The sequence below is a fragment of the Aedes albopictus genome, chromosome 3 (genome assembly GCF_035046485.1).
Source record: "Aedes albopictus strain Foshan chromosome 3, AalbF5, whole genome shotgun sequence".
Lineage (NCBI taxonomy): Eukaryota > Metazoa > Arthropoda > Insecta > Diptera > Culicidae > Aedes > Aedes albopictus.
Genome location: NC_085138.1, coordinates 173,295,995 through 173,317,541, shown reverse-complemented (window position 1 = coordinate 173,317,541; position 21,547 = coordinate 173,295,995). Strand labels below are relative to the sequence as shown.

Here is a 21,547-nt window from a genome sequence, read left to right as displayed (position 1 = left end):
GGGTGAATCTTTTTTGACCGCAGTGTCTTCTAGAGCCCATAGTAGGCACGACTTCCACTGATGATATGCGCCTTCGTATTTCACGGCTCACGTTATTGTCAGCTGTTAGCAAGGAACCGAGGTAGACGAATTCTTCTACCACCTTGAAAGTATCCCCGTTTATCGTAACATTGCTGCCAAGGCTTGTCCTGTCTCGCTCAGTCCCACCTACCAGCATGTACTTTGTCTTAGTCGCATTCACCACCAGTCCGACCTTTGCTGTTTCACGTTTCAGGCGGGTGTACAGTTCTGCCACCGTTCCAAATGTTCTAGCAATAATATCCATGTCATCCGCAAAACAGACGAATTGGCCGGATTTCGTGAAGATCGTACCCCAGCTGTTCAGCCCGACTCGTCGCATAACACCTTCCAGGGCGATGTTGAATAGTAGGCAGGAAAGTCCATCACCTTGTCGTAGTCCCCGTCGAGATTCGAATGAACTGGATAGTTCACCCGAAATCCTTACGCTGTTCTGCACACCGTCCATCGTTGCTCTTATAAGTCTGGTAAGCTTCCCGGGAAAGCAGTTCTCGTCCATGATTTTCCATAGCTCTGTGCGGTCGATACTGTCGTATGCCGCCTTGAAGTCGATGAATAGGTGATGCGTTGGGACCTGGTATTCACGGCATTTCTGGAGGATTTGCAGTACGGTGAAGATCTGGTCCGTTGTCGACCAGCCGTCGATGAAGCCGGCTTGGTAACTTCCCACGAACTCATTTACTTTAGGTGAAAGACGACGGAAGATGATCTGGGATAGCACTTTGTAGGCGGCATTCAAAATGGTGATCGCTCGAAAGTTCTCACACATTAACTTGTCGCCTTTCTCGTGGATGGGATAGATTATCCCTTCTTTCCACTCCTCCGGTAGCTGTTCGGTTTCCCAGATCTTGACTACTAACTGGTGCAGACAGGTGGCACACTTTTCCAGGCCTATCTTGATGAGTTCTGCTGTGATACCGTCTTTACCAGCCGCTTTGTTGTTTTTGAGCTGGTGAATGGCATCCTTAGCTTCCCTCAGCGTGGGAGTTGGTTCGTTCCCGTCCTCTGCTGCACCAACATAGTCATTTTCTCCGCTGCCTTGGTCCTCGGTGCCTACATTCTCTTCGCCATTCAGGTGTTCATCGAAGTGCTGCTTCCACCTTTCGATCACCTCACGTTTGTCCGTCAGGAGGCTCCCGTCCTTATCCCTGCAGATTTCGGCTTGCGGCACGTAGCATTTGCGGGATGCTTTGAGCTTCTGGTAGAACTTACGTGTTTCTTGTGAACGGCACAGCAGTTCCATTTCCTCGCACTCCGCTTCTTCCAGGCGGCGCTTTTTCTCCGGGAGGAGACGGGTCTGCTGCTTCCACTTCTGTCTGTATCACTCCACATTCTGTCAGGTTTCATGCTGCAGCATTGCCGCCTGCGCTGCATCCTTCTCCTCCAGAACCACTCTGCACTCCTCGTCGAACCAATCGTTTTGTCGACTCCGTTCTACGTACCCGATAGTGCCTCGGCTGCGTTGTTGATGGCTGCTTTGACTGTACTCCAGCAGTCCTCTAGAGGGGCCACATCGAGCACACCCTCGTCCGGCAACGCTGCCTCGAGATTCTGCCCGTATGCGGTGGCGACATCTGGTTGCATCAGTCGCTCTAGATCGTACCGGGGCGGCCGTCGATACTGTACATTATTAATAACGGAGAGTTTTGGGCACAGTTTAACCATCACCAGGTAGTGATCAGAGTCGATATTAGCGCCACGATAGGTCCTGACGTCGATAATGTCGGAGAAGTGCCGTCCATCAATCAGAACGTGGTCGATTTGCGATTCCGTTTGTTGTGGTGTTCTCCAGGTGTAACGATACGGGAGGCTGTGCTGGAAAAAGGTGCTACGAATGGCCATGTTCTTGGAGGCGGCGAAATCGATGAGGCGTAGGACATTTTCGTTCGTCAGTTGGTGGGCGCTGAACTTTACAATCCTCGGTCTGAATTCCTCCTCCTGGCCTATCTGAGCGTTTAGATCCCCTATGATGATCTTGGTTTGGGCAGCGGTCGTACTCGCGTTCGAGCTGCGCGTAAAATGTGTCTTTGTCATCATCAGTGCTTCCGGAGTGCGGGCTGTGCACGTTTATTATGCTGATGTTGAAGAATCGGCCCTTGATTCTCAACCTGCACATTCTTTCGTCGATCGGCCACCAATCGATCACGCGCCTCTGCATGTCGCCCGTCACTATAAAAGCTGTCCCCAGCTCACGTGTGTTGCCGCAACTGTGGTAGATAGTATGATTACCTCTAAACGTTCGCATCATGGATCCTGTCCAACACACCTCCTGCAGCGCTGCGATTCCGAACCCGCGGTCCTTCAGTATATCGGCGAGTATGCGGGTGCTCCCGATGAAGTTGGCTTCGTGGTCGTGCGGCTAAGGTCACCAAGCCTTTAGTCGCATCGTGCTAAGGAGCGCGGGTTCGATTCCCGCCGCAGCTGTCAGGAAAAGTTTTCGGCTGTGCCACTGGGCGTTGCATGCTAGTCCGTTGTCTAGTGTCGTGCTTCCTTCAAAGAGCAAATAGCTCACTGGAAGCATTTAACGTGTCTGTGTCTTTAAAAAAAAGTTGAGAGATCTGCAGTTCTACGTACCGAGCTTCCAATCGTAAGTCGTTGTTTCGTTAGTTTCGTTGCTCTGGTCGTCGCCATTGGTATCGGTTCGCATTTTTCTCTAGTTGATTTTTCGGTGCTAGTCTTTTTTACCGCTGGCTCGCAGGGCCTGACAGCAACCCATTAGCCCAGGGAGCTGGGCTTACCTTCCCGGAAGCTACGGGTTCTGCATTGGCATTTCCTTCAACTACAGTGCTAAATAGCTAGGCTCCAGCGCCAGTCTTCGCCGGGGTGGTGTTTTTAATGGGCGCCCAGGAGATAATATTTTACCTGAGCTTCCACCGCCCAATTATGTGAAGAATTGCCGTATAATATATACGTACATGGTCATTTTTCACAAAATTGGCCATAACTCAGAAAAAAAGAAATGTGCATTCCAAAAATTTCAGTGGTCAAATGAAATAACCTTCTCAAAATTTTTTTTTTGTAAATTTTCCGCGAATTCGGGCACTGTTTTTCCGGCTTTTCTTAACGAATTTTCTCAACTGTGTAAAATTCTGTGAAAAACTTTCTCCACTTCATATTTTTCAGGGCTCAGGGCTACATGAGAAACTTTGCTTTCGTTTTCTAAAAAAAAAACTTTATTTTTACGGTGCTTCGTTCTTGAGTTATGATTTTTCAAAGAAAAGGCTTACATGACACATTTGGACATTCTTCAACAAAATTGGCCATAACTCAAAATCGAGAAAAAAGTGCATTTCAAAAATTTTAGCGATTAAAGCTCATGAAATAACCTTCTCAAAAATATTTTTTTGAAAATTTTCCACGAGTTCGGGCATTGTTTTTCCAGCTTTTCTTAACAAATTTTCTCAACTGTGGAAAATTTTGTGGAAAACTTTTTCCTGTTCATATTTTTTTGGATTTCTGAGAAAACTTGCTCTCATTTTCTGAAAAAAAAAACTTTGTTTCTATGATGCTTTGTTCTTGAGATATGATATTTCAAAGTAAGGAGTGTTAGGGGAAAACAAAAAGTTTCCAGCTTAGTTTTCCGGGAAATAGGTGACCCTGAATTTTTCTCAATTTTTTTTGTTCATATATCCATGAGCCCCGCTTGTGGAAAAAGTTTCATGAAAATCTGAGACCCTTAGGCCCAATTTGTACGTTAACAAAAAAATATCCTCATATATGACAAGAAACTTACTATCGCCACAAAGTGAATTATTTAGGGTTTTATCAAAGATTTAAACCAAACTAGTTTAAAATTTTCTTTTTTTTAACAGAAAGAGTGGTATAATTTACCATTGGTGCTAAAAAATATGATTTAAAAGGTTCTATACCTATTATTCGTACACAGGAAAAAAATCTTTCGCTGAAATACTATAAAGTGTAAATAGTAGCAAATATCCAGCTAACGGCTAACTTCAGAAAGTGTTGCGAAAACAATATTCAGCAGCGAAACAGGTAGAGTTCGGTGACTTAATACATGACCACGATTGCGCTACATTTTCGTTGAGGAAGGAGATTCGGGTATCTGGTCTATTATTTGTTGAGCGTTAGAGTAGCTATACGCCGTGACCATCACGACATCAAGATAGGACAATGTAGGACAGTCGAATGAAAACCACATTTTTCGATCCAATAAATTACATTTATTTTCTACAAATAAATAATACCAGATACACACAGACACTCAGTATACTTAGTTTAAATTGATTCAGGAACAGTTTCTAATTCTATATTTACAGGGTGACAGGCAACAACAACTGCAGCATCGAACATTACTAGAGAGGCAACCAATCATTTTCCGACATCATAATTGTTCTACATATCAAGAAGCCAGGTCAGGTTTTCCTCTTCCACTTAGCGCCGACGCACGAATCCGGCGTTCTTGAAGATCTTCAAGATGCGCTCGCGGGGAATTTTGTCAGCGGCTCGCTCGAACACGGGCATTTCCTTGTCGCCGAACCAGGACTCCTTGGCCAGCGCTTCGGCAACGTGTGGGTTTTTGTAGATGTTGTTCCTGAACTCGGCCGGGTACTGCGCCTCGTTCATTGCATTTTCCACCACAGCCGGATGTGCCAGAGAGGCCTTTTTGGAAATCGAATAATGGATAATGTAATTTGAATACCACCTAGCTTTGCGAAAAGTGTTGAATCATCTTACCTGTTGGTGAACCGGTTCATGTTGGAGCGCCAAGGCGATCGGTTGGTTCAGATAGATCTGGGCGGAAGCACCGGCGCAGAGCAGAGCGAAAGTCAAGATGAGTGCATTCATTTTTGATCTGAAACGGAGATAGAAATTAGAGCGGGTGGATTGATTAATTGTGTGTGGGCGTTGCATAAGGTGGTGGTCGCGTTTGGTCAGCGTGAAACAAAATGATTTATGTTGCGCACACAGTTTTTCGGAATGCGTCCGTGTTGAAAATCGCCTTCGGTGGCTTATGGGTTAGACAACATTAACCCACGCCGCGACGAAGCGCAGACTCACGGGCCTCTAAGCATGAAGCAGCCTGTAAGCGGTGGCTGCCATGCATTGTCGTAACTGATCTAATAGCGATTATTTTAATTATGCCGACGGGCGATAATCTGGGAGCACTTTCCAGTATCAATAAAAGTTTAGTTTTAAGTTAAATATCTTTATTTATTAGTAATTAAAATTTGGATCGAGTGTTAAGTAATGCGATGAAAATGTTCTATTATTCAATTACTAACAGACATGCTCATTTTGAGATGACCAAAAATAAGACTCCGTAGTTTATGGACACTAGCAGGGAAACAATAAAACTGCTGGAAGGGAAGAGAACCAGGCCGATTTGCTCAAGCTCGGGAGAGAGCAACAGAATGATTCCATTCACCGGATTCTTATAAAGATATGGGAGGCTGGAGAATATCAGCTAGATGTTTTTGTGAGGTTCGATCAAGGACAAGCTCTAACCCTGCTCCTCGGTCCATAGTGGTCCAGATTTGAAAATATGTGGCAAAAATTGCCAAATAATAGTAGTCAGCAAGTTTTAGCCTGAATGAATATACTGAAACATTATTGAGCTCTCAATTTCATATTAAAGGCATTTTTATTATTTGTCGATTTCTTCGAACGAATTCCGAACAAAATTGCTGTTTTTCATACAATTTGCCTTTACACATATCATTATGGCGCTAATGTTTTGGCAGTTCTTGGCAGCTGCAATTTTCCCTAATCAACTGCATACTTGGACGAGCGTTAGAACCGAATATCTGCGCTGGGAGTAGATGGGAGCGATTTATGAGACACTTTGAAGTTGAAGCACACGAATTCCTCGTACTAATAATATGTGATGGTAATTTTAAAGCAAAAAGTGTTATTTTGATCTTTTTTTTCTATTGCAGGTGCCTAACATACCCAAGAACTTACGAATAAACTTCTGGAAGCCATTGAATTACTTATATTATTCGACTCTTGAGGTGGTTGAACTTGCTTGTGTTCTTTATCAAAAATTCAGCAATTTTCCATCAGCAACTATTTAGCGCTGTAAAAAGATACAAAATCATGATTTCCAATTTATTTAAAAGACAGTCAACGCTCCTGATATTGTAGATGAACGATCGATATACTGAAACCCATTTTAAGAGATGTTCAAAAAATGAGTTTCTGCCAGCTTTTCTCAAAATTGGACCATTGTGCGGTCAGACTAAGGCACGAGTGTCCTTTGCTGTACGTAGGAGCCATCTCCAGTCTACTCGGTGTGCTCTCTGCGAAGGGCCCGCAGATCGTCCTCCACTTGATAGACCCACATAGCTCGCTGCGCATCACGTCTTCTTGTACCGGTCGGATGATTCTCGAGAACCATTTTAGTCGGGCTCGCGGTGTGGATGATGATTGGTTCTCTAAGCAGCTGATGCAGCTCATAGTTTATGTGCCTTCTCCAAGTAAAATATTAAAATATTCTATCGGTGAAAATTTTTCCATACATTTTGTATCGGAGAGAAATTGACCGAAAATGAGGATTTCAAGCAAATTTGTATGAAAAACGGTCAAAAAGATGGAAAAATCGAAATTTCCCCGATAGAATATTTTGAAACCTTCTGCAAATGAAAATATAGCTTGAATACTGATGTTTTATGGAAAGAAACCCGATGTACATTCAATTTTTATAATCTGTTGGTTCAGACATAGCGTGTACCCTCTAATGCAATGTTCAACAGCAAGCACGAAAGGCCAACAATTTGCCATAACCCTCTGCGAGATCCGAATCAACTCGAGAGTTTCCCTGACTCTCGAACTACGCACATCATACGATCCATCGTCGCCTTGATCAATCGTATCAGTTTATCCGGGAATCCGTATTTGTGCATAATCTGCCATAGCTGTTCTCGATCGATTGAATCATACACCCATTTGAAATCGATGAACAAGTGATGTGTGGGCACGTTGTATTCGCAGCATTTCTGCAAAACCTGGCGGATGGCAAACATTGCCCCACGAACTCTCTTGTAATCGGTCATAGACGGTGACATAAAATTTGAGAGACCATCTTGTAGGCAGCGCTCAGCAGTGTGATCGAGCGATAGTTCCCGCTATCCAACTTTTCGCTCTTTTTGTAGATGGGGCAAATGATACCTTCCATCAATTCCTCGGGTAATACTCTCAAATCTTGGTAATGGCCCAGTGTAGTGTTCTCACCAGTGCTTCTCCACCGTATTTTAGAAGCTCGCTTGGCAGTTGATCTGCTCCAGTGGCTTTGTTGTTTTTCAACCGGCCAACCTCCTCCTCAATCTCTTGAAGAATAGGGGCCGGAAATCTTTCGTCCTGCGCACGGACTCCTAGATCCATGGGCGTAGCCAGAGGGGGCCACGCCCCCCCCCCTGGCCGCCAGATTTATTTTTTTTTAATATCGAGCCAACTCAAATATTAAAAATAATGCAGAATTCCAGAAAAAAAAATCTCAAAAAAATATTATTTTAATAATTTGGGTGTTTGTCCATAATTATCAAACCTTTTTTATTCGATAACCACAGGAAATTTCACCAAATATTTCTCCAAGATAATCACTTCAATCTTATCTTAGATTTTTTTTTACCAAATAACAAGCTTGGTTAAATGGCTAAATTTTGTATTGTTTATTCATGGAATACAAAAACAGAATGCCAAATGCCGGAACCGGTTCCGGTAGAGAAAACAACTGTCTTTGTCGAAACATATGCTGCTATAGAGTGCAGTTATGTGCTACCGCAACACGAATTTTCACCAAGGTTGCGACCATTCATTTGCAAAGATTTACATTCATTTGCTATTATCTCAGTTCAGAAGCATGCTATCAAAAAACAATGTATGGATGAATTTAACCTTGTAGTTTTATCTGAAAGTTTGCCGAATAACATTGGAGTCGCACACGCATTCCAAAGTCGTGAGTGAGCTGTGAAGACAACTTTCCACAGCGTGAATGAAATTTACATTCACCACGTGGAGAGTTGCCTTCACAGCTCGCTCACGACTTTGGTATTCGTTTGCGACCCCAATGTTATTCGGCAAACTTTCAGATAAAACTACAAGGTTAAATTCATCTATACATTGTTTTTCGATAGCATGCTTCTGAACTGAGATAATAGCAAATGAATGTAAATCTTTGCAAATGAATGGTCGCAACCTTGATTTTCACAAGTATTTAATTAAAAAAAACGTCATGTCAAGAGCAAAACACCTGAGATTACTTTACGAATACTTTCAAGGACTACTTCAAAAATTCCTTTAGGCATTTATTCAGGAACTTCTTCAGGGATTTTTTTCAGAAATTTCACAAGGGACTTCTCCAGGAGTTTCTCCTTCGTTTCTCCTTCCATCGATATCTTGCAGGGTTCCGGTTGTGATTGTTTCAGGTTTTGTTCCATGAAATGCTTCAAGAATTCCTCCCACGATTCCTTCAGATTTTTTTATAGATACTTCTGCAAGGATGCATCGACGATTTCCTCCAGGATTTTTTTTATAGCTTCCTTCAGTGATTCCATCATAGATTGCTCCAGAGAATTATTCAAGAGTTCCTCTATGGGTTACACCTCCGGGAATTCATCCTGGGATATTTATAGAGATACCCCCAGTGATTGTCCCAGTGTTTTTTCGAGGATTCCTCCAGGAATTTCTTCGGTGATTCTCAAAGGAATACCAAAAATTATTGCAGACATGCATTCCTCCATATTTTTTTTCCAACACAATATTTTCCAGTAATTTGTTAAGAAAGATTTCCTGGGATTTCCCAAGGAATTCCTCATGGGGTTGCTTCCTGGATTCCTCATGGTTTTTTTCAGGAAGGGAGGAGTTCCATGTTTTCCTTCAAGAACTCCTCCAGGGATTCACACGGTAATTTCTTCTGTGTTTCTTTCAGGAACAGCTCAAGGGATTATTTAAAAAATCCTCGAACGATTCCCCTGGGAACACTTTTTAAAGAGTTCCTCTTGCAATTCTTTCAGGAATTAATCCAGTACTTCCTCCATGGACTGTTTAGGGATTCCTTAAGGAATGCCTCTAGGAATTACTTCCGGGATTCCGCCTTGGATTTATTCAGAAGCTTCTGCAGGGGTTCCTTCAGGAACTGCCGCAGGGATTCCTCATGGAGTTCCTCCAATAACTCTTCTTAGAATTCCTTCAGGATTTCTCCAAGGATTCCATCTGCAATTTCTTCAGGAGTTCTTCCTGGGATTCCTACAGGAATTTCTCAAGGGATTCCTCCGCGAATTTCTTCAGAAATTCCTCCAGGAATTATTCCAGGGATTTCTCTGGGAAGTGCTGCAGCGATTTCTCTAAACAATCATCCTGGGATTCCTTCAGAAATGCCTCTAAAGATTCCTCCAGGAATTCTTCTAGAGATTCCTCCATGAGTGTTTCCAGAGATTCTTCCGTTAATCCTACAGGCATTTCTCTAGGATATCCTCCAGGAATTCCTCCATGGATTCCTCCAAGATTTTTTGCAGGGCTTAACTCGGGAATGCCTTCTGTGATTCTTTCTGGAACAAATTTATTTCAAAATTTTCTACATAGATTCTTCCAGGAACTCTTCTTAAGATTCCTTCAGAAATTTCTCCTTGTATTTTTTAAGGAACTCCTCCAGGAAATAATTCAGTACTTCCTCCAAGAACTGTTTAGGAACTCCTCTTGAAATTGCTTCCGGGATTCATTCTGGAGTTTCATCAGGAACTCTTCTGAGGATTCCTCCAGAATTTATCCAAGAATTTCATCTGCGATTTCTTCAGGAATTATTCCTGGTATTCCTCTATGAAGTTCTTAAGAGATACATCCACGAATTTCCTCAGGACTTCCTCTAGGAATTTAATTTCATCTTGAGATTCCTCCAGAAATTCCGCCAGAAATTCTTCTAGAGATTTCTCCAGGAGTTCTTCTGGAGATTCCTTCAGGAATTTCTACAGGTATGCCTTTAGGATATCCTCCAAGGATCCCTCCAAGAATTTCTGCAAGATTTCTTTTTCAGAGATTCCTCCAATTAATCCTCCAGGTTTTCCTCAACGCATTCTTTCAGAACTTCCTCCAAGCATTCCTCTAAGAATTACTTCTGGGATTCTTCCAAGAATTCCTACAGAAAATTATCCAAGAAATCTTCAAGGAATTCCTCTAAGGATTTTTTCCAGAGACTCCTACAGGAATTCATCCAAAGATTTCTGAGGGAATTACTTCAGGGTATCCTCCAAGAATTCCACTAGGGGTTCTCCTAGGCATTCTTCCAGAGATTCATCCTTGGATTCTTGCAGAGATTTCACCAGCATTTTTCAGCGATTCCTCCAGAAATTCAACCAGATATTCCTCCCGAAATTCCAGGAGTTTCTCCTGGTATTGTTTCAGGAATTCTTCCTGGGATTCCTTCAAAAATCCACACAGGCATTCATCCAGGATTTCATCCATGAATTTCTCCAGGGTCTCCTCATCAGGAATTTCTTCAGGGATTCCTCCAGGGATTTTACCAGGGAATAATCAAAGAATTCCATCATAAGTTATCTCAGTAATTCATCCAGGAATTTCTCTAGGAAATCCTTCAGGGATTCCTTCAATTTTCTCTAAAAATACCTTCTACAAATTTTTCAGGAATTCCTCCAAGATTTCTTGTACATTTATCTACAGCAGTGCTTCCCAAACTGTGCGCCGCGGCGCCCTGGTGCGCCGTGGACATTTCGCAGGTGCGCCGCACGCTTTTGAGTCAAAACAAAAAAAAAATGTGATGCAAAACAGGGAACAATTTTTATTCCATAAAACTAGTATCGCTTCACGACATTTTCCAAAACTTATCCCTGCCTTCGAATATTCAGTGGATTCTTTTCAAATATTTTGATTTTTACCAAATTTTTAAATTTTCGGAGTTTTGGGATTTTTTTTTATCAAGATTCTGAAATTGTTGTTTGGACTTCCAATAGTTTCCTGTAGAGCACCAAAATCTTTTTTTTATAGAGCCGTTTTTTTTGCTATGACAAAGCCAATTTTGAACCAATTGAAATAAAAAATTGTACACAGAGAGACACGATCAGTACTATCTGTGGAGCGAACCTGGTGTGATGGTTAGAACACTTGACTATCACGCCGAGGACCTGGGATCGAATCCCACTCCCGACAAACTCGCAAAAATGTGAGTTCTTCCTTCGGAAGGGAAGTAAAGCGTGGGTCCCGAGATGAACTAGCCTAGGGCTAAAAATCTCGTTAATACAGTTAAAAAAAAAGTACTATCTGTATACGTATAAAAATCGAGTCAATAGTTTTAAAGTTGACTGAGTTGTAGTTGTATTTCAAGAACCTTTATGAAGTTCTTTCCAGAATAATATCCGCTGCCAACTACTTTTCGAGACTACATATTTTACTAACATTTCTATCAAGAACGGTTACGTGAGAATTTCAATTAATTTTGTGCACTAAAGATACACCTCAATATTAATCAACTTTTTTAATTCGTCGATCGGAAAAGCCATCCAAAACTCATGAAAAGAAGTTTCTTTAAGCCTGTCACAAGGCATAGTGATTTTTGAATCTAAGCTTTCTGAAATCTTCCACACTACTTTGCTTAGCATCGTTGAAAAATTGTAACTCCTGCAGCAATAAAAGATTCTCATTAAATTCTATTAAACCATTTCAACTCAACCAGAGTTCTCAGTATATTCCGACAGCTTAAGTATTTTCAGCTGAATTGTTAAGAATTAAAAGTTTACTTTATGTGAAGAAACTTGTGTCATATTTAATTAGTTTCTAAGATAAAATCGATATGGCAATTGAAATCTCTTAAGTATTCATGAAATAATTAAACAATCGAAAAACAAACATGTTGAGACATTCAATTTTATTTGGATTTTAAGAAAATACGGTAAGTACTTTGCATTCTTCACGTTTCTATATTTGAATTTTTGATTTTTTAAAGAAAATTTCTCGTAAAAAGATGTTGGTGCGCCGCGTCAGTTTCGAAAATTTCAAAAGGCGCCGCGATAGCAAAAAGTTTGGGAACCTCTGATCTACAGGCATGGATTCCTCTAGGAATTTCGCTAAAAAAATCCTCCAGGAGCATCTTCAGGGATTTTTCCACAAATTCCCCCAAGAATTCCCCCAAGGATTCCTTCCGAAATTCCTTCGAGCATTTCTCCAGGATTTTTTCCAGAAATTTCCCTAGAAATTCCTCCAGAAATTTCACATGGGATTTTTTTCAGAAATTTCTCCCAGAGTTCCTCTAGATTTTTCCCCAGAAATTCATCCAGTATTTGTTGCAATAATTTCTGTAAAAAATCTTTCAGGAATTTCTTCAAGGATTCCTGCAGCAATTCTCGAAGGAAAACCTCTTCCATCGCTTTGCGATCGCGTTCTTCCTGCTGGCGCTTCTTTTTCCGGAAGACAGAGCTCAGTCTTGAGCCACTTCTACGTTATGCATGCAGCTGCTCGATGTTGTGCCGCGGCGTTCGACTTCGACGCGTGGTAATAACCGTCGAAAGTTTTGAGCGCATATGTACAGCGACTAGGTAGTGATCCGAATCTAGATTCGCACTGCGGCGCACATACCTTATTCATTGATTATATCCGAGTACCCGAGTAGGAACAGATAACTGACGCATAACTGCAGCATACCGAAGTCAGGTATCATACCAAGACGAGGTATTGGTCGGTCACCCAGGTATTGAAAATAACTTATTTTGGTATTTTCTTGGTATTGATAATATATCAAAAATTAGTATGAGGAAGAACATAATACAATCTGCTTTAGATATTATAAGATCAAAATAACATCTGAGGAGATCTGAGTCGTAGAACATCAAACCAAAATCTAAAAATGTCAGATCATTGATTGATTAAGTAAAAAAAACTTGTCGCGACCGGAATCGAACTTCCGATCTTGTGCTTCGTTGGCAGTGCTTTAACCACTGCACTATAATTCATTTCTGTAAGTAGGAGGTAACAAGAGCATCAATTTCTGCGTTTTCGAAGGAGATTGAGGCTTATCAAAGTTGTGTTGGTTTGGTCGCGCCATGTTATAAGGACTGTTCAATTTATAAAACGGACAACTTTACAAGGCTATAAAAAGAAGACGCATAGTTCAAATTCAACCACCTTTGCTTCGTTGTTCAGTACATCATCTGTCATTATAGTGATCATTTTTGAATCGAATAAAAATAGTTTTATTTTATAGAAAATCGGCCAGGTGTTAAATAAGGTGAATTTTTCGATTGTTGAAAATTGAAAATATATATAAAATTACTATTATCACATGGTATATCGTTTTAAATACCAGAAAAGTATGTGCCATGCTGCAGCAGCATGAGTAATAAACATTCTGGCAAAATTTAAACTCAATCGGAAAATTAAGTGTTGAGATATTAAAGTCTCAAGTAAGATTCGATTTTTTCAATAAAATTCAATTGTAAAGCAAAAAGGGCATGAATATATTAAATAATCATTTTTTTATGCATCCAGTCGAAAGTGGGAATAATGTGGTTTTGAATGCAGACAATTGCTTCTTAATAGCATTGCTGGTATGGTAATTGTGCGCTATTGCAGACACAGTAATCAAACCGGTTTCGTTCTTTGAAGGTTCTTACAAATAACAATGCAACGTAATGCAAGTTTGGCACAACAATAATGTTGGAAATGAAAATTTTGCATCCGATTATTATTAAATAAGGTGTACAATAACATAGGACCAACTTTGCTGAAAAAAAATAATAATAAGATTCGCTAGAGTCGAAAATCTGCATCAATGGAGCAAAAAGTATGAAATTTTCCGATATGACCATCTTTATGGATTAAATTTTTGATGCAAAATGCAATTATAAGTAAATTTTTCTTCTGTAACATTCAAAGAGCAATATTCTACTACTCTGGACAAATTTTTAGCCGAATCCTTGATGTTATTGCAGCACAGGACTTAAATGAACATTTTTTCATAATTTCTATGAAAATAAGGCAATTCACTATATCAAGCCGGAGACTGCTTGGTGCATTATTACTGATAAACTATTAAGCTTTACCTTTAGTAGAATATTTTAAGATTCCAATACATGGCAAACTTCATGAAAATGTGCATATTAAGTATGTGGAAAGTTATGTCGAATTTTGAGAAATGGGTTTTTATTGATGTTTTACGAAAACTGCTTCAATTACACAATAAAGAACATTTTGCTTAATGTTATATTTTTCCTACATTTGAGAATAGCTATAGAAAGTTATGCAAAAAACTGATAATGGTTTTATTGAAAAATAAAAAAGATATCGCACAAGCAAGTTGTCCGTTTTACAAATTGAACAGTCCTTAGATGAGTTTGTGAAAGAACTAATTTTGATCTTGAACAGTAATTTTTATATTTTCCGATTTTTGGATTGATCTTATGTTGTAATTTTCAGATCTGATGGTTTCCGGAAGTTGTAAATAAAAATGTTAAAAAACTTATTTTGATCTTTAGCAGTACTTTTTAGATCTTTCAATGACTATGAATGTACTATTGGAGAATATTAATACATAATTCATCCAAACTTTGCAAACTGAAGGGACAGTATGGAAAATGAAAGTGAATTAAGGCTCAGTAGAGGATCACATATTTTTCCTAACTAAAACAAAATAAATTTTCTTCAAAATGCCATACAAACCGACAGAAATGAGAATATCTGACTATAGTTTAAAAACAAAATGAACAATCGGAGATTTCTTTCCACCACCAATTGTGAACTGTTGCCTTTGGAAACATTCATGAGATCGTGGCCTGTTCGCATACCCGAGGCAGAATCGTTACGATATTAGTTGGATGAAACTCGAAAGACTGGTCGTTTGCTTCGGTATGTTTTGTTGAATATTAAATCAAACAGTTCGTTTCGTAGTGGTCATATGGTGCTTAGCTGTTGATAAAGCTCTTAAATTTTCAGATGATCAATTTATTGGATTCGTACAACAGTTGCAAGCTCGACATTAATCTGTAAACCTAGATTATAGTGTCATCGAAATCAAATGGAAAGGTCTGAGAAGCCACTGCTGAATTACTTACAGTGAGGCCAAAACTGGGCAAAATTGCGGAGTTCTCGACTAGCGTAACTCTTAATTTTCCAATACACCTTCAGTATCGGACAAAACAATAAAACGACCGGTCCTATTTCATACAAAATGGCGAAGTTTGACGATATGGTACTCGGTTTCTATTAAACCGATTTGGCTAAAAATGGTATCACGGGAATTTCGATTTGTATTAAATTGATTGAGTTCTGTTCGCTATTTCCAAAGTTACAGATATACGGTGCAAAAAAAATAATAACACAAATTTTTTATGATGTATTCCTTTCCCTCCTTCTCAAATAGATGATGAATAGACTCATGTTCATGGCGAGGGCACAAATTTATCAAATGGAGGAGGTCGTACCACTGGAGCTAACCCCGGTTTCCTGAAAACAGGATATTCAACGTCATGTCCTGAAAAAACGATCATTGTCAAGAATTGATCATTGGCAAACTTTTCTAGCACTCCCGGCAGTATGTAGTATTGTAGTATGAAGTATTCGATTTGTTCGACTTCAACCTGTCTGCTCAGGCATTCCAGCGAAAGGTTCAGCAGCGGAGGCATCGTGAGCTGTGATAGCATTATTCGACATTGGATGCAGTGAATTTGAATACAGGCGAGAATCTGTCCAAATATGTTAACGTAAAAAGCTTATCTACATACATGTTTTTTTTTTTTTATTTTCAGTAACTGCTTGAGTGACCTGTTGTTTGTAATGTTTTAATAGTATGAAATTGTTTGTATTATAATGTAGATCCTTGTAAGTCAATCTCTGTAATGTTTGTCGAAAAGATACGGGGTTTTTATGCCTTTTGGAGACTGGCAATCACTTTTCATGGCCAACTCCAGGAGGCTTTTCCCCACCACCTTCATTAAGACACGAGTCAGATGAAGCGAATAAAGAATAAATAATAAATAATAAATAATAATAATAATCAAAACAAAGCTACCACCATAAATTTTCATATAACGAAAATTCGTTGAGAAACACGAAATTTGTTAGCCTATTTATGTCTAATGATTCGGCGTTTACTTATTAACTACCATGCGCCTCCATCTCAGTTAACTGGCAGCTGTGAAGAGTTAAATGGAGCCTCCTGGTATTTCAATTCTCTGGCATCTAAAGTTGTAGAAATTGTCAGAGTATTTATTTTTTATTGGAAAATTTTAAACAAAACGAAGTCAAAACATTATGTACCATAACGCAACCGATTGATGTAGTGATGGATATTTGACCGTTGTAATATTATAACGACAATAATAAATCATTATTTATAGTGCCGAGTTGCAAATAGTTATTTATGCAGGAAGTTGCACAAAGATGATTTTTTGCACAAGTCTTACATTTATCCAACGAGCCTTGTCGAGTTAGATAAGAACGACAAGTCCTGAACAAAGTTTTACAACCAGTTGCATACAACTTTTTCTAACTTTGAAAATTCAGTACATTCAGTACAGTTCTAGCTGCACAAGCATGTAGCTAGCAAAAGGATCCACGCGCGTGTTTTTGTTCGTTTAGGTCTTATGATGTGGTTGGTGTGCATGGAGAAAAGCAAAAGTAGTTCCAACAGCTGATTGCACATCAGATCTACAGTTCAAATTGACATTGAAATCGTCTTGTTTTGAATTAGAGCTGCTCATTGGATGTAGAAGCAGCAGCTAAATATACGGAAGACGCAGCAGTTAGTCAAATGTGTATGCTGTCAAAAGTGCTACTTGCATGTATAGATAGAAACATTGTCATCAACTAGCAAGCGTCGCTACTTGCTCCTTCAATCGCTTAGAAACATGTGGTTGATATTATAATCACCAGATGAGATTACAAACTAACTAAAAATGTTGATTAATTGTACATTTCAATCTCATAAATCCATAGAATCTTGCTAGTTGAAAGTCCATTCCATAAGTAAACATATCTAGACATCGTTCATCACTAATTATGATCAGGACAGCTTATTTTAAATTATGCATATGTGCAGTAATATATGCAAATCTCAAATGCTCGTGTTCACTGTAACATACTTATTTCTACACAGTAAATGTCATTCACTCTAAAGTAGGTATCACATTTCATAGACTCGCATTATTCGCTGCACCAGTTGGAAGATCTATGCGACTTGCAATATTATGCAAGGACAAATTCCACGCCGGATCGCACAAGGAAATCCTGTTGCTCATTTCTTGCTCGCTGTTACCGTTTGAGATTGATTGACAGCTTGCTCGGTTAGTGTCAACTGCGCAATGGCGGTGCTGGAGGGCCCATGCCTCAGCACAAAGTGTCGTTGTCACAACTGAAAAGGCTATTAGAACACTTAACATTTATGTAATTGCCCCTTAGTTGATTTGAACTTGAACATGAACTAAAGTAGTAGGTATAGCCTTGTACTTGGTCTTGTTTGGTTCGGTTAAGTTATCAGCCACTAGCATATTTATGTAAAGCACATGTTATTATTTCACAAAACAGATTTTTAAAGATTCCTTTAATCATTCGGCGTTTGTCGCTTATCCAGCATCCAAGTCTTTTGTATTCACTGCGGCGCATTTTCTTCAGTTTCACTTTTTTATCGACAGTCTTATCTAATATCACACTTGTTATCACGGCTTATCACACCCCATTACAATCAGATCACCACACTTACCTATCAGACCGTTTGGCGCTTATCGCTGAAGACAAAGTTGTCCTTTTTGCTAACGGTTCAGAACGAGAGTACAAACTAGCTGCTGACGAAACCGTGCTCGCGTTCTTATATATCGTACGTGCTCTATTTAGCAAAAAACAGGGCCGCCGTCGTCGAGCTGCACAAGTCGCTTCTGTGATTACACTGCCAAACACACGCCTCCATTTCAGACCCGTCCTGCGAAAGGCAATCGATACTAGAGCTTTAGTCGACGCGTCGGTGGCGTCTAGTCCACGAGCGGTGTTCGTTGTTTGATTTAATTGTGGTGGTGTATAATGAGCCAGCACTATCGGCAGAATTGCTGAACCTGTTGTCTCGTCGCGTCGGTATCGTCATGATAGTGTAAGGTGCCCTGATCGAGCGGAGCAGAGCCTCCTTCAAGACCCGTTTCTGTCGCTGACGTCACGGATCGATCATAAAAGGCGAGTTCTGGTCTGTTGTGGATCGGGTTAGGACGTACTTCAGTTCATTCTAAGGAGCACGGGGATAGATGGCTCGAATTCAAAAGAACTTCAACCTATATTATCGCCGGTTTCCTGCAATAGAAGCACAACTCAAAATTTATCATTTTTGAGATTTTGATGGCAAATGATGAAAAACTATGTAAACTTTCATCTCATAAAGACCCGTTCCAAAATTCGTTGAGTACCGCAAGATTTTGGCATTTTTACTTATTTTCTGTTATAAAAGCACAACTCAAAATCAATCAAATTTTTCAATGGTAGTTGAAAAATAGTTATGCTAAATTCATGAAATAAATAGTTCTTCCGTCCCTTTCCATGATACAAAAATCAAAATTCGTTCAAATTAATCAAATGATAAGTTAAATAAGTAAGCTTGTAGGAGGTGCTTCAAGATACCCAATTTTCAAACGCTTATTCTGAAAATTCATATTTTTTGAGTTGTGCCCCTATTGCAGGAAACCAACGATATGTACCATTTCTAATTTTCAACTTTCCTTTTCTACTAAGTACACCCAAATTGCCGTGACACCTGAGAGAGATCCTAGAGATGTATGCATCTTTTTTGATAGGTGTCACTTACAATCTCTTAGCTATCGCTAACACCTGATCAGAAATTGAGGGTGGGACATTCCGAATAAACTCATCCTATTTTCGGCAGCTTTGTTCTCTTCGTCATGGAGAACTAAATCATACGGTCATGTTTCAGGTAATTTGGTCGACAAAAGCCGTCATGTTAAAAAAATAAAATTGCCAAAAAAAAAATACCCAAATTGATGATTTCTTCGAAATGCTGTCTGAACACAAAGAGTAATGATTGATTTGGAATTTAACCACTAGGTGGAAATACTTACTAACTTGCTTTCAGTCCTGAGCACTCACGGTGGTGCAGAGGGCCGAATTTAAAGATCTCCATCCAGGGCGATTGTCGCCATCGCCTTAACCTGCGGCCAGGTCAGATTTCTGTCAATTTGCTTTATTTCGTTATTGTGACTGCGAAGATTTCGTTCCCGCCCCTGCGTAGAGTGTGGCCGAGGCCGACCCACCTCCACTTTGGCTCCCGAATTTCTGTCGTTATCGGCTTTTGGTGACATCGACAATGGAGCTCCACGTTGGAGATCCAATTGTGAGGCCACCATACACGCACGAATTATAAACCGCAGGCATCTATTGATGAAGAGCTGCAACCGTTGAGTGTTCTTCGCAGATACACACCAAGTTTCACTGGCGTACAGCGTCACAGATCTTACGATCGAGTTGAAAAATCGAATTTTGGTGCGTCAACTCATCTGGATGTTATTACATCCATTACATTTATTAAACTCGCAAAAGCAGCCCTCGTTTGCTTGATCTGTGCATCTATGTCGATCTTGGTGCTGTCAACGGCCGCCATTTGGCTACCAAGATATTGGAAGCTTTCAACATTCTCCACTGCTTGCCCAGCTACCGTAAAGCTGGAAGGGTTGATCGTGTTTATATCCAACGATTTGGTCTTGTTGACGTTGATAATAAGACCTGCCGTCGAGAAGCGATTGGCAAGATCAAAGAGCTTACTCTGCATATCAGAGCGTCGGTGAGCTAGCAGAGCAACGTCATTAGCCAATTCGAAGTAATTTGGGTGTTTCATGGTAATGGGCTGTCACAGCAATCTACGATTTGGTACCAGGATCTCGTCGATTACGATGAGGAACAGTAGCGGTGATAGTATGCATCCTTGCCACACTCCAGCAACGACCCGGATGGGATCGGACAAAACACCGTTCAATAAGGGCGATGATTTTCTCAGGGTCACCGTTGCGCCTGAGGGCTGCTCGCATACTTTTGTGATTGCGACGGTCGAAAGCTTTGTCGTAACCTATAAATACCATGTAGAGAGACTCTTGGAATTCAATGATTTGCTCCAGGATGATCCATCCATTTATTTAGTTCAACATCAAACTCATTTTCGGATGAGTTTCATAAGTTTTGTACCTTTTAATCCACCCTATTTTGCTTATCCTTTGACAGATATGCGTATTTCGACTACCACCTGTAATCTTCCTCAGTGTCAGTTATCCACTCCATAGTTTTTCTATAAAGTAAGTACTAATTTATGGAAGTATCGGTTTTGTGATCAATCCCCTTAAAAGTGAGAAACGATTTCCATCTTTTTTATTCATTTATTAACTAAAAATATATGTTTTTTCAGAGAAATAAGCATAAACCTGATTTTTGGGGGTGCTTCATGAAAAAACGCCTCAAATGTACATACAAATCAAAAGATAGAAATTTTGTGTCTTCGGCAAAACAAATGCCTTTGAACAAACATATGTTTTTAGTTTATGAATAAAAAAGATAGAAATACGGGCTTGGACTTCGATCGCAGCAGTCTGCGAGCGCGCGCGCATGCCTAAAATTTTCTGGCTGTCATGTTTTTGCTCCTTAAATTTTTGATTCGACCGATCGTTTTCAAACTCATATTTAAAGAAATGTTATAGTGCTTTGGTGAATTTAGTTATTTTAACACGTGACCACAGGTTTGATCCGGAGTTCCCATACAACTAACAAAAGTTCAGTCTCGCGCATTGAAAAAAAATCGTTCCGTCGAGCACCAAAGTTATCGCCACTCGCGTAGATTGCAGTGGGAAATTGTGTGTGTGTGCGTTTTTTTTTCTAACCCGCAAAGATACTGTTTGACGGTAATAAGTGACCACAATTTATTTTCGCGCTTCATGTTTTGTCGTGCGTTTTGCGAAAAAGGAGAAAAAGTTGGAGTTTCATTTCTATTATTGGAAAATATGAGATAGCGGCAGTACGATTGCGGCGAGCCTTCGAATGTAGGATGACCAAGCAACATAGGTGGTCGATTGGTCGGTTTTACCGTCAAGCTACTTAAGTATGCGAAGTGCGAAAGGATCTACGACTAAATACAACGAAGAGTGAAAAAAATGAAAGCGGAAACTCAAGGACAATGAATCGGATTATCAACGTTGGACTACGAAAACAGGCTAAAATTTGGTGAGATCTTTCCAATATTACCTACTTGTTTAAACATAACTCTATTATATACATTGTCATATTTTTCAAACATATTTATCAACACCTGGAGCGTTTGGTACGGTATGTCCACGCATCCTTCCTCCCCTGTAGATTCGAAAAGTACCTTGACGAAAGAAAAAATGTTCTGAACTCCAGGTACTTTGAAGAATCATCTTTGCGGTAAATACAACGCAGTAGGCCTGGCCGCTTTGACGCTTGTGTCATATCTCTGATATGCTGCAATCATCAATATTGACAAGAAAAGTAATTGGGCCTAATCTAGCCCGATTACTTT

At 40.0% G+C, this 21,547-nt stretch overlaps 1 protein-coding gene across 1 annotated transcript; it reads right to left on the bottom strand.

Annotated features, from left to right (window-relative positions):
* Positions 1 to 4,236: 4,236 nt before the first annotated feature.
* LOC109406163 (uncharacterized) lies at positions 4,237 to 17,936 on the bottom strand. The gene is made up of 3 exons (XM_019679231.3): positions 17,735 to 17,936; positions 4,774 to 4,891; positions 4,237 to 4,698 (listed from the first exon to the last, which is right to left on the bottom strand). Exons 2-3 carry the CDS (start codon positions 4,882 to 4,884, stop codon positions 4,471 to 4,473), a joined length of 339 nt encoding a protein of 112 aa, XP_019534776.3. The 5' UTR covers positions 4,885 to 4,891; positions 17,735 to 17,936; the 3' UTR covers positions 4,237 to 4,470.
* Positions 17,937 to 21,547: the final 3,611 nt, after the last annotated feature.